This window comes from Nerophis lumbriciformis, linkage group LG08, assembly GCF_033978685.3.
Source record: "Nerophis lumbriciformis linkage group LG08, RoL_Nlum_v2.1, whole genome shotgun sequence".
NCBI classification, from domain to species: Eukaryota; Metazoa; Chordata; class Actinopteri; order Syngnathiformes; family Syngnathidae; genus Nerophis; species Nerophis lumbriciformis.
This window is the reverse complement of record NC_084555.2, coordinates 10,293,276-10,306,753: the sequence shown is the minus strand read 5'-3', so window position 1 is coordinate 10,306,753 and position 13,478 is coordinate 10,293,276. Positions and strand designations below refer to the sequence as shown.

The window sequence follows — 13,478 nt, the reverse complement described above, 5'->3', positions numbered from 1 at the left end:
GTTTCACAAATTCCTCTGTAAATTCACCAAGACATCACCGTGGAGTTATTGCTTGGATTTTAGTTACGGCACGTCCGGCCCATTAAATTTGCGTGGTGGTCAAGGGAGCTCTGTTCTCAATGAGTACTATGCGCCATTTAGCCTTTCATGAAGAAAAAATGCCCTATGCTTGTGTTGTTTTTGGCTGTACGAATCGTCTAAATCCCGAAAAGGATAAATGTTTCTTCAGAGTTCCTCGAGGTAATCAAAAAGGGCGGAAGAATGCAAGATTTTACAAGAGTCAAAGAAGGCATGAGTTTGCAGTAATCACTTCGTTAAAGGTTTGTTTGATATATATTTTTAACATTTATCATTTCCCATTTCAGTATTATCTTGCTATTATTTGTATTTTTTAAACACACGTTTGCAACGAAAAGCACTAACTCGGCAAGTCTAAAAGAAAGCAAATCTAAAAGAGTTAAGCTTTTACCAAAGGCAACACATACTGTAAATGAAGCTTACAGCACACACACAATGTTGGCATCTGTAGTTATATTTTGATAAAGGTTAGAAAAACACGCTACTCATTAACAGCACGTGCAACAGAAACAAACATGTCAGGAGACGCAAAATGTAATCATTAAATGCAACCTTACCAAGGCAAAAATTATGCATATTTATCCGGGAGAGTCTTGATATCAATTTCCTTGACCCAGCCACACACAAAGAAGTTGTAGACCTCCATCTGTTTTGTCGTGTAGAATGGTGTCTAGAGCACATTAGTTCGATATGTCTGGGAACGTGACCCACATATAATCCTTCATATTAATCGAGAAATCGTTTTAAAAAAATTGTTTAAGTATGGTGCACTATTACATTGCATAGTTAGATTTTTTGCTCGTGTCTGCTTTTTACAGGAAGATTTAAGCCTCTTTTGTACGTACACAGATATTTTGTGCGCTGCTTACTGTACAACAGCCATCTTGGCTTGGTTGACCACCACTGGTTTTCACTTCCGGGAGGAGGTCAGGTGACCGAATTCAAGCAATAGGGTCTATATTTAGCTGATTGGAGAGCGAGTTTCCGCAGCTAGTGGGTCCATGACGTGACAATGACTTCTTTTGTTTGATCAGCCATGTTACAGACAAAGTTTGGAAGCAATAAAAGGTATGTAAATACACTTTTACAAAATATTTGTGTAAATAACTAATTTCACAAAGTATATAACTGCAACTTATAGTTCGGTGCGGCTAATATGAAAAATATTATTCTAAAATTTTGTGGCTGCGTCTTATATCCCGATGCACTCTATAGTCCGGAAAATACGGTATATAAATTCTGAAAAAACAATAATCATCTATATGCATAAAGTTTGTAACTAAATGTTAACTCAAAATTATTCTTTTCTTTTACCTTGCCATAGTCTATGACCACTGGTCCAAACTCCTTTCTTGTCTCTGCGTTGTCAAAGGTTCCGCGTGCTTTACGGATTTGGACGAGAAGGGCCTGCCACTTAGTGAGGTCTTCGCCCAGGCGATTGTAGATGTTCTCAGCCTGCATGTCCCACAAGCACTGGTACTGCAGCCACACCTGAATAAAGACAGTTGAGAAGATAGATTTTTTTTTAATTGACTCAATGGATTGTAACCACCTGAATGCGACTGATGAAAATGATATTTACCTTGACATACTGCTCAACCTCACCGACAATGTCTTCCACTGCATTGTAAGCCTCCTCCAAGGCTGCTGGCCCATCAGGCATTCTGGTAAGAGCATTTCGGTAGAACTTCTCCTCCTCTGACAACTCGTAGTGGACCCCAACCTGGTGAAGATGGGTAGATTTACTTGAATACAATCAAATAAAATGAAAACAATGAAAGTAAGGCAGAGACGTATACAAGAATATATTTTACCTGGTATCTCTGGCTCTGGATCCTTGGAAGAGAAAGGATGACCATTTTCCAGGAAAACATCTCTTGGTAGAGCTTGTAGCGACAGTCTTCAATAGGAGGGTTAAGGTAGATGACCTGGTTTGTGATCCTGAGCTCATGGACAACGTTCTACAGAAAACAAAAGTTTGTTTTAAACGGTGACAGTATATATATCATAGTAAAGAAAAGGGTGACTTGTAAATGATGTCTACCTTGATTTTGGGCTCGCCTCCAGGTTTATGGCTCACTTGAGGAGCCTCTGTGTCCATGTCCACGTCAGCTTTGTCCTCTACCTGACCACGGAGCACCTGGGTCCAGGCCTTGAGGCCGGCTTGCAGACGCACTCCGAGGATACGCTCGATCTAAGCAAAGGCACAATTAAGGTCAGCCAGATACTTTTATTCCCAACAACAGTATTGGTCCTCGCTAACCTCAATGTCCAGCTTGTTGACCCAGATGGGTAAGTTTGAATAGGAATGCAAGTTGAGGTCATCCACAGCTTTTTGGACACGATTGAGGATTTCAGAGAAGGTCTTATGGTCGAACATGCAGGTGTCCAGAGAGCGGACCTCTAGATCAATTTTCTCCTCAATCAGCAGAAGGTCATCCACCTGAAAACACCAAAAAAAGTTAAGTGTGAACTCCCGTTTATGTGATTTGCACATTAAATCCTCTATACGGACCTTTTCTTGAAAGTTGAAAACAGTCTCAGCCAACCTCTGAACATAAGGGTCCAGCTTGTAGGACTCCCACACCAGAGTGATGCCCTCAGTAATGAGTGCCTGAACCTCTTTCTTCAGCCCGGCCACCAGGAGGGAGATGGAGAACCTCTCCTCCACCTTTTCACACGTGCGCTCGTAGGTGCGCACGCTCTCAATGAGAGAGATAGCAAACGGGTAGAGCTGGTTGGCCTGGTGGGCTTTGTTGACGATGGCCAGGGGCACGCGGAAGTTCAGCCACTTGAGATTGCGCACCTCTTTGGACAAGGTGATGATCTCAGGGAGGAAGTTGACTTTGAGCTTCAGCATGTTTCCTGTGCGCCCTCTAGCGCGGGTGCTCTCGATAGTGAAGATGCGTCCCGATACGCCGAGGTTCCGCTGCTGCACCTAGTACCACAATTTGACAGATCATTCCGTGATAAGTTTTTCTTTTTTTTAAAGTTAGAACATTGTAAAGCATCCTTTATGTACCTTTCGCGCCCAATCATCAAAAATCTCCTGAGTGTTGAGCTTCGCCCTGAAGCTATCTCCATCCTGCTTCAGTTTGAGTCCCTCCACGTGATTCTCCCACCCTTTTCCAAGAACATCTTCCACCCTCTTCATGTACGCCGTCAGTTGCCGGTCGATCTGCTTGGCCCAGATGATGGATCCCGACACGGGAGGCAGATCTCGCACGTGGCTCATCTTACAAGCCTGGCTCTGAGGGTACTGCACTTTGAACTTGTCATGCAGCGATTCGATGTCGTCTTTCACACGCTGGATGAGCTGTGTCTGGTACTCGCGGATGGCACCGCGGATGTGGGGCCGCACAAAGAGTGCGTTGAAGCGGGAGAAAATGCGGAACATCTCATTGGCGTTCTTGGCGGTTCCCAGCTGGTCGCGCAGGCGGGCGGTGATACGGGTCTCCACGCGGTCAATGCGCTCGTCGTAACGCTTCATGGCGGCTTCCCAAGCTTCCATTCCCTCCTTGGACACATCCAAGCCATCCACCTCTTTGACGTTCTCATAAGCCAGGTTGACCTCCTCGATAGCGTTGGCATCGGCCGCGTCAAATAGAACTCCAGCTACCTTCATGTCCTGAGGCTCCACCGTCTCTCCTGGTGCATGCTGCGGCACAGCAGAAACCTGGAGACAAATAGATTAACAGATAAATAGCCCTGTCACCCGACACAATACCTGCCATTTAGATGCTCAACAACTACTGTAAATAGATATTTGAATGTCCTCTGGACTCAAAGTAGGAAATGATCTAACACACAAAAAAACTTTCCAAAAAATTTACAACAAAGAAAAAGTGTTTTTGATTTAATAATTCTAAATACAGTATACCCTCGTTTATCGCTGTTAGTTGGTTCCAGGCTTGACCGTGGTAAATTAATAAATAAATACAAATTATTACCGTATTTTCCGCACTATAAGGCGTACCAGATTATAAGGTGCACCTTCAATGAATGGCCTATTTTAAAACTTTGTTCATATATAAGGCGCACCGCATTATAAGGCGCATAGAATAGACGCTACAGTAGAAGCTGGGGTTACGTTATGCATCCTGTAGTTGCGAGACCTGTTGTGGCTCAATATTGGTCCATATATAAGGCGCACCGGATTATAAGGCGCACTGTCAGCTTTTGAGATAATTGGAGGTTTTTAGGTGCGCCTTATAGTGCGGAAAATACGGTAATAGAATATTTTCATAGCTAGGGCATAAAACACCCGTATATGACCTTTTACACACTGGTGTATGAAAGTCCAGAACTCCCTTAAAAAAGACATTCTTAATCTCAATGGTACTTTCCTGGTTAAATAAAAAAGGTAAAAAAATAATTGTATTAATATTTAAAAATACGGTTTAACATCGTGAGAGCCCGCCCGACATGAAATAACATCCACAAAGTCACCTTTAGAGTCATTTAATCCTACATCCTAATTCTGCGCGAGGCTTAATCAATCAGTGGCCACGATACTGAACAGCATGCTCTGATTGGTTTAGTCTCATCTTGTGGCCAATGCTACTGTATAAAATATATCTATTACCGGTACTCATTTTTACTTTTTCAATGTGTTTTACTTTTGTTGCTGTATTTAAAAATGACACCGCTGAAGTGGCAGCTGGTTGCAGCAGCTATGTCCTCTTCTATATCCTCATTTTTGTTCTTTATTGTTTTCATGCGTTTTTTTTACCTCTTGGTTTCAAACTCCTTTGAAACCGCGCAACAAGGGGTGGCACTTTTGTAATTTTTGCTCTACTTTAAAACTTTTTGTGGACTTTTTGACACATAACTTAAACGTCTATCTTATCCTTTATTTTTAGTTTATTTAGCCATTGTAAATGCTTGAAAATTAATAATTTGGGGTAAAAACATGAAGATTATGCTTTACCAGAAAAACTGTAATAGATAAATCTGCGATAGAGTGAACACGCAAAATTCGAAGTGCACTGTGCCAACTGTAACACAATAACAACAATATTCATAAAAGGTATTAAATAATGACATTTAAAAGGTTTTGAAACTATAGATAAGCTGTTAAAAGTTAAAAAATGTTAAACTTGAATTAAAATTTTGCAGAGTAGAAAAATAGACCAAATGAAAGATAAATGCAATAAAAGTAGTTAAAAATCATTGCAAACCGAATTTTCTGTTTATTGTAATTATCATTTATGTATTTATTTCATTGTTACTATCATTGTATTAATGTCATTAATGTGTGGAGTCCAACTAAACTGTTATTGTTAAGAGTTATTGTTAAGATAAGAAAACCTAAATACACAGCAAAATTAGGCTAATTAATGTAACATACAAATATAAAACTATAGACATACTGAACACAAAACAATCTTCTTAGTAGAGGGAACCTTTAAAAAAGGACAAATTGTTCTTACCTGAGGCCTTAAAACACGAACAATGACTGCCCTCAGCTGCTCGTGCTGCCTCCTGAAGCGCCTCATGTGATCCAAACGCGTCTGAAGCTTCTTGTGGGCGGGGCTCAAACGCCACACCATCTTTAGGTTTTCCTCTCGCTTCCTCTTCACTATGTCCCTTAGAAGAACCTGTAGTTTTTCATACTCGTCCTCCCAGGTCTGGAACACCTCGAAGCAAGCCACCATCACCTGCGCATGATAACGATATCGTGTTTATAGAGATGACAGAGTAAAATGATTAAACCGTTTAAAAACTGTAGTGAAACCTTCTCAAATTCCTCGTAGGCGACATGCATGAGCTTCCTGGTGCCCAACACTTTCAGGAGCTGGGAGCTGAGGTCTCGGGAGATGGCCTCGACCAGACGCAGTGCTCTTTGAATGGGGTACTTGGTGTTCCTGATCTTCTTCAGGTGGGTGAATATGGCCATCAGGGCCTGCCGGATTTTATCTAGCTCCGAGGCGGAGAGCAGGTCGTTGAGTGGGAAGTCTTTCATCAGGGGATTGTAGTCATTGACGGTTTCCACTGCCTGTTTCAGACCTATAAAGAGAGGATACATGCATTAAAACTGCTGAAGGTGAGGAGTGTACAATGCGGCGTTGAAAGTATAAACCAACCAGTGTCCGTATCAAAACTGACAGTGGCGTGGAAACGTTTGCCATGTTTGAGGATGTCTAAGGTGAGTAGAACCTCTGGGCTCTCCCTCTTTTCCTGGATCCTGTTGAGGGCCCGCTCTAAATTGAGCCAGAAACTGATCTCCTGCAGGGCTGTACCGGACGCTGGGTCACGGTCCAGCTTCGTCACCTGGAAGTGGATGGCAAAAAATATAAATAAAGCAAGTCAACAGCAACCTCTAATGTTGCACAATTTAGACTGTGATTTAGGGGAAAATTTGGCTCAGGAGTATGGATGGGCGATGTGGTCTAAAATTTATGCCGCGGCTTATATTGCAGCCTCCTGCAGTAACGATACATATATCATGATATATCATTTGGCGTAAAAATGATAATACATTTTATTTAACACAGGTTACAATAACTCCTAATTTTCCTGCTGATGTACGCGGCAACATATTTCCGGTTGTATTATTTTCCCAAATCAATTAATTTATTGTTAATATCTGATTACCGTATTTTTCTGACTAAGTTTTTTGCCTTTCAAATGTCTATTCTTGGTGTTGGGTTTTATCAAATAAATTTCCCCCAAAAATGCGACTTATACTCCAGTGCGACTTATGTATGTTTTTTTCCTTCTTTGTTATGCATTTTCGGCTGGTGCGACTTATACTCAGGAGCGACTTATGTATGAAATTATTAACACATTACCGTAAAATATCAAATAATAATATTTAGCTCATTCACGTAAGAGAATAGACGTATAAGATTTCATCGGATTTAGCGTTTAGGAGTGACATATTGTTTGGTAAACGTATAGCATGTTCTATATGTTATAGTTATTTGAATGACTCTTACCATAATATGTTACGTTAACATAACAGGCACGTTCTCAGTTGGTTATTTATGCGTCATATAACGTACACTTATTCAGCCTGTTGTTCACTATTCTTTATTTATTTTAAATTGCCTTTCAAATGTCTATTCTTGGTGTTGGGTTTTAACAAATACATTTCCCCCAAAAATGCGACTTATACTCCTGTGCGACTTATATATGTTTTTTCCCTTCTTTATTATGCATTTTCGGCCGGTGCGACTTATACTCCGGAGCGACTTACAGTCCGAAAAATACGGTACTTTCTGTTTTAACTACACTTTTGTTAAAATGTAAGAAGCACTTATTCTTCTGTTTCGATATGTTACATTAACATTGGACGATACTACAAATTCGGGTATCAATTGAGTTACAGGGGCAGTATTGGTCATACTAATGTTCAAACTTAAATTGTCAGAACCATTGAATTATAATTTTCTTTTGGAATAATTGAAGTCAGACAAAAACACAGGCTGGCGGTGTAACTTTATCAACTCCATATTTAAATGTTTCTTACTATTGGCTTTTTAAATCATTTGTTTTGTGCCAGTAAGCCCTCCTTTGTCCAGGGACTTATTTCCTGAGTTTGCAGACAATAACAAAAACGACTTTTTTTTTATTTTTTGATAATAAAAAATATCGATCTAATCACTGTAGTATCGACCATATACTGATCTTATACTTGGTATTGTCACTGTCGATATTTGTATCGATACACCCATCTCTGTTTACATTTAAGAGCTCTAGCGAGCAGTTAGCATATCCTCTCGGCTCCGACAGCGTGTAGTGTAGCATGTTTGGCTACTCGTCCTCCAGTAATAATACGTGTGAAAAACAGTTTGTTTCCAGAGGATTGCTGACTTCGAGGTGGCTTTCTACACTGCACTGAGGACGCGTTTGTTCGCTTGTCTCTGTCAAATGTGCAGGACACAGCCATTATCACAATATAACGATATTAAGGTAATTAAAGCTCTACCGTCGGCCATATTTATGTCATTATATATTGTATATTGCTATATTTATATCATTTATAACGTCTATGAAGCGCAACCCTACCTTACAACACAGTTGAGTGTTTTCTACAGTGGATTAGCTTCTTTTTAAATAAGTAACAAGCACCTTTTCACACAGGATTGTCACATCCAAGCTGTTAAAGAAGATCAGGCATTTATTCGCCTTGATAATTCAGGGGGGGGGGGGGGGGTGTTTGTTGTTTTTGTTCCCCAATTACTTGACAAAGGCTCCACCAAGTGTGCGCATCCAGGTTAGTGTGCTGGACCCTCATTGTTGGTGCATGGCTTTGAGGAGTCCTGGTCCTTGAAGGACAATGTCATTGAATACTCTTAAAGGTTCAGGAACAGATACCGTAAGACAGTTGGAAGGTAAGGTGCCATCAAATTTGTGTCCTGGTTATAAACAATACTTGTGTAAAACCAAGGCAGCCCTTGTCAACTAAAGTGCCTCATCTTGATCAATCTGGTTGGAATCATGGCCTCTAGCCACACTGTCTGCCACTTTTTGCTTGCTTGCAATGTACGTCTCCCTCCCTTTCTGGTGTTCACTCCAGTCAGGCAGAAAAGAGAGGAGATGTGTCTTGAATCTTGTTGTGTGAGGTTCATTATAACAACAGACATGCCCACGTTTATTCATAAGGGTTTCTATAGAGTTGCCTTAAATTTGAAATTGTGAAGGAACAATCTTAATCCTCAACTAGGGCAACAATTTGCGCTATAGTCAGAGGGTCAAAGGTTCCCTGGATTCACTGGTAGACGCTTCTTCTTCTGATATGCTGGAAGATGTTTCATGTCGTGCAACTTGTGCTGCATATCTCAAGTTCAGATAACATTTGGTATGATAGTACACATCTGCTGCGTGCACATCAACTTGAGTAACTAATCTCCCAAGAAGTTTAAAATCTTTACTAGATTCTGCCCAGCTTTTCATTTTGGAATCAACATTATTTGTTAATGCCTTGAGCAGATCTTTCGTATCCTCCCCTTCACATATCACACAAAGAATACCACTGGTTTGGGGATGACTTGATCGAAGCTTTTTAGGACTTAATAAGGAGGGGACAGCATGATCCTCATGCTTTCGAGCCCTTTTAACACGAGAACCACTAGAGTAGCTTCTGCAGCGTTTGTGGTATTTGGCCTTATTTAATACAAGTGTTGATGCAATACCTGAACCATCATTCAATTGATCAATTGTGACATTTATACAAGAAGGTATAGCATTCGCAATTTCAATGAAATCGTTGAGATCCTTTTCTAGCAACAAAAGTCCTTCGCTTTTGGGTGTTTGTAAGGGGTCATCAGAATGTAATTGGCAGAGACAACGTAAGTCCCAATTGATGCTGCTGCTGCTACTATTACTATCAGATCATGTGGAGGCCATATTGTTTGATAATAGCTACACTGAAAAATGCATTACATGAAAATAAAGTTGCTGATTTTCACAGTGTTAGATTAGGCAGTAGAATGACTGTACATAGATAAGCTCTTCTGTATGATTTTCACATCAGGAGAAGTCAGGAGACACAACAGTGGCCTGTCGAGGGACCAAACTATTATCGCACTGTGTGGATAACAGCCTTCTATGTAAGATACGTTTCTGTTTCTGTTGAAACAGAAACCTATATTAGGGGGGGAGGTTGTTGGACACTGACTTTCTCTACTTTTAGGTTTCTGTTTCTGTTGAAACAGAAACCTATATTACAGGGAGGAGGGGGAGGTAACACTGACTTTCTCTACTTTTACTAATGTTACAATGAAATATATCTGTAGCTTTACATTCTATCTGTGTTGAAATATATGTGCAATACATTTTGGTAGATAATGGCTATGTTGTTAATATGGAAATTAAAGTACTCTAATAAATTAATGATCATAAATCTGATCATTCCAGTATGTTTCTGATGCTCAAAAAACCTAAAATAGTTTGCCAAAAGTATCAAAAGTTAAGGTACACCTAATTTTTACATAGCCGCCATCTTGAAAATATGCTAATTAGGTGTACAGACACACCCAATCATAAAGATTAATTTTCCATCATATTTCTAATTGTCAAAAAACATGAAATAGACACCAAGTTTGGATTTGTAGCTCATCTGGTTCAAATGTAGAGGCAAAAGCGTGTTCAGGTGGTGGCCATATTGGATCAGCCGCTGTGGCGACCCCAAAGGTCACCTACGCGAGCGCCCTAGCTAAATCATTTAAGTATGCCCTGAGCTACACCTGTGCCAAATTTGGCGCTTTTAGACAAAAGTGAACGAACACACCCTAAAATCTCCCTAAGGGCCCCCACTAAATGTAAACTATATTGTCCAATATAGTCTATGATCTTGTCTAACAAAGCTAGTATGTTCGTGCAACGAATGCTTAGTGTGATGGTGCTAAGTTATATGGCATTTGAAACATTTGAAACATATCCTATAGGCATACCTTGGTAAAATGTCTCCTCTTTTGTTTTTGGGTGTACATTAGGCTGCTAAGCCTGCTCTACATATTTTCACCAGTATAACCATTGCTAGCGTTGGTTGTAGTTTGTTTTAGTCTTTGTGTTCTTACAGTACTGACAATAACCATATAATTGCCATTTGTTGCGATATTGTACGCTGGCATGACGTACTTCTTCCCGAAAATAGCCTAATTTCTGTGTAAAATGTGTTGGTTACAGATTTGTTATTAACAAAACGCTTGTCTATTCAGCTTTTCTGGTCTCAGCACCTCAACCCCTAGTAAGAGGCAGTGGAAGTTCCAAGTTCCTTAAAGTAGCCCAGTCGATCGAGCTGGATTCGGCTGCGTATCTGGCAACCTCCGTCAGGGAGAGAGGGAGGGGACTACAGAATTTCGACCGTGATTGCAGTACCATTTCTGGCCAGATTATTACATATGGCTCCTTTAATTCTCAATTATTTAATGAATGGAAATGTTTGCAGAGCTGGAACATAAGTGCCCTATAATAAAGGAGCTGGTCGGATCTCTCGTAGAGGTGGCTCGCTGTAGTCAGGCAAATTTTACAACTGTCTGCATTACTTTATTTACAATAAATAAATCGATGATCGATTATTGACGTTTACTAATCGATATTATAATCGTCCATGCCTGAATTGCGATGCTTCTAAAAATCGAGACACGCATTATGCTTTGCTGGAATGTTTTACGGTTTTCACATCTTAATATAACAGCACTTAAATTGTTCTCACACTTGTAATGACACAGTTTTGAATGTTCAATCATTGCCTGCACAATTACTAAACGTTTTGTGAAGGCAATAGTTTGACCCTTAAACGGATTTATTTTAATCCCATTGTTTTCAATGAGAAAACTTACAACCGAGAGAGGTTCCTCCAAATGTGTCTTACCTTCTGTATCTCCCTGATCCAACGGTTAACTCCAGACTGCAGCTGGTTGAGGAAGGTGGGGTCTTCCACTTTATCCCCGAAGTCGGTGACTTTGGGCTTCTCCCCGCGCTCGTAGCACTGCTTGGCGATGTTGGCGATTATGGGGTGGATGAGCAGGCTGATCTCGGGGATCTCGATGTTCTGCTGCAGGTGGAGAAGGCCCATTTCCAGCTCGGCGATCTTTTTCTCGACGGAAGGTGCCATTTTATCACCGTCTCTGTGGGGAAATGTAGAAATAAGTGTGATAGGAGGGACTTCCTGTTGGGTTAAGGCGGCATCAAATCGCTTCTATAAGAACACCTGTCTGCCTTTCCAGACTCGCGGATGTAGGACTTGAAGAAGGGAGCGACGGCATTGCTGATGAAAGAGTGGAGGGTCTCATAGGGAGAATCCTCACTCAGGGTCAGGACTCGAACTTGTGTGGAGATGGGCTTGTCTGCATCGATGACACCCGTCCTCTTGATCAGAGCCAAGCTGTCGAAGATAGGCGTGTTGAAACACTTGATTCAATGACGAGAACAATCATAAAAGCTGCAGATTCACCTGTTGGACTTAAGCCCGTAATGGATGTCAATGCTGATGTTGTAAGTGATGCACTCCTTCTCTTCCTCTCCTTCATCACCAACATCCTCTGCAAGAGTGACAGCTGTTTTTTATTACAATCACTCAAGGCATCATTGCTCCACATTACTTGTGGTTACTTGGAGGAAAAGGACTATAATGCCCTCATTGATGCATGCTAGTTCACATGATAAAAAAGACATTGCAGCATGACTCAACTGTAATAATGGTTCATTTCATTTCATAGGTGGCTAGTGTTTGTTAGCACTACCCCCTTGGAGTTACAACATGGATTCTGTGCAGAAAAGTGCAGTGGCCTGGCTAACTTCCTTGATGCCTGGCTATGGTTTTGTAATGTGAACTTGCAGCTGTTTTTGAAGTATGTGTGTGTGGGGTTTTTTTGGAATTTGCGGCATTTTTCGTGTCGCTGTGCGTTTGCCCATTTAAAGGGGAGACGTTGATTTGACATACAAGTGTTTTTGAGTTAAGAGCTTTGTCACATAATCCATTAAGGGAGTAAATTGCTTAAATTGATCTGGCAGTGGATGCAGGCTGCAGCACAGCAGGAGAGAGATGCAGACTCATTGCTCACACCCGAAGCGGCGCAGCGTTGATTTATATTCAAAATAAATAATCTGCAAGGAAATCAATTACTCATCATGGTTAGCAACACATCTACAGTCTTGCAAACAGGTTAAAATGTAAGTGGTTTATACTCGAAAGATGAGATGAGCCACATCACGTACATTTCTGCCCATTAAAGAAGCTAGTTAGTTAGCTAGCTAGCCGCTAGCCGCCCCAATGACGAAGTCAATTTACCTTTAAGCGCGCTTCTTTCGACCAAGATAGTGTGAATTTGGGGGTCTCCCAGAAATTTCCTCATTTGCTCCACGGTGCTCTTCTCCTCCAGGGAGGTTTCCAGAGAGGCCGGGGCCTCGCCGCCATCTTCCAGGAGGAGCGGGACTAGTTTGCGAATATGCTTTTGCAGCACCGCCGCATCTGCCACCGTGTGAACCGCCGACACCTCCATGGTGCCGGCGTTATCGTCTCCTCCGCCTCCGTCAGACATGATTTAAGGTGGCGAACGACCACCGGAAAGGTTGAACGACGAACAAACGAACCAGAAGACTGAATGTGGGAAGCCACTGCGAAGGGCTGAAGCTTGGGTGGGTTGGTGGGCGTCGCTGTCAAAGCTCGGCACAGTAGACGTCAGATTTATACGCGCAGTGGATAGTGGTCTTTGTAGTTAATAAGGAGTAGCTTTACATCAAAGCAAGTCAGTGTGAAACAACATTACCCAGAATGCAGTTAGGAAATACAGATTTGTTTTCCTTTCTGCATGTAACCACTAGGGGAAAGAAGGGCGATGTCTCCTTTGTTTTCGGTGCTGCAGAACAAATGTTGACTCAAACGTCCCTAAATAATAAAGATGGGATTTATGGCTCTTTCCAAGAGCCATATACTGTATATATATATA

General features: G+C 41.3%; 1 protein-coding gene across 2 annotated transcripts in view; it reads right to left on the bottom strand.

Annotated features, from left to right (window-relative positions):
• The window catches only part of dync1h1 (dynein, cytoplasmic 1, heavy chain 1), a 55,677-nt gene extending 42,513 nt beyond the window's left edge, over positions 1–13,164 (bottom strand). For both annotated transcript variants that reach the window (XM_061968224.2, XM_061968225.2), the window contains exons 1-14: positions 12,821–13,164; positions 11,984–12,071; positions 11,741–11,914; positions 11,402–11,657; positions 6,165–6,351; positions 5,816–6,087; positions 5,511–5,738; positions 3,101–3,754; positions 2,594–3,016; positions 2,342–2,521; positions 2,123–2,272; positions 1,893–2,039; positions 1,661–1,801; positions 1,393–1,569 (exon numbers count right to left, since the gene is read on the bottom strand). In XM_061968224.2, coding sequence (XP_061824208.2) covers positions 1,393–1,569; positions 1,661–1,801; positions 1,893–2,039; positions 2,123–2,272; positions 2,342–2,521; positions 2,594–3,016; positions 3,101–3,754; positions 5,511–5,738; positions 5,816–6,087; positions 6,165–6,351; positions 11,402–11,657; positions 11,741–11,914; positions 11,984–12,071; positions 12,821–13,070 — 3,327 coding nt within the window. In that variant the 5' untranslated portion in view covers positions 13,071–13,164. The remainder of the gene's footprint in view (positions 1–1,392; positions 1,570–1,660; positions 1,802–1,892; positions 2,040–2,122; positions 2,273–2,341; positions 2,522–2,593; positions 3,017–3,100; positions 3,755–5,510; positions 5,739–5,815; positions 6,088–6,164; positions 6,352–11,401; positions 11,658–11,740; positions 11,915–11,983; positions 12,072–12,820) is intronic.
• Between the last annotated feature and the right edge of the window lie 314 nt (positions 13,165–13,478).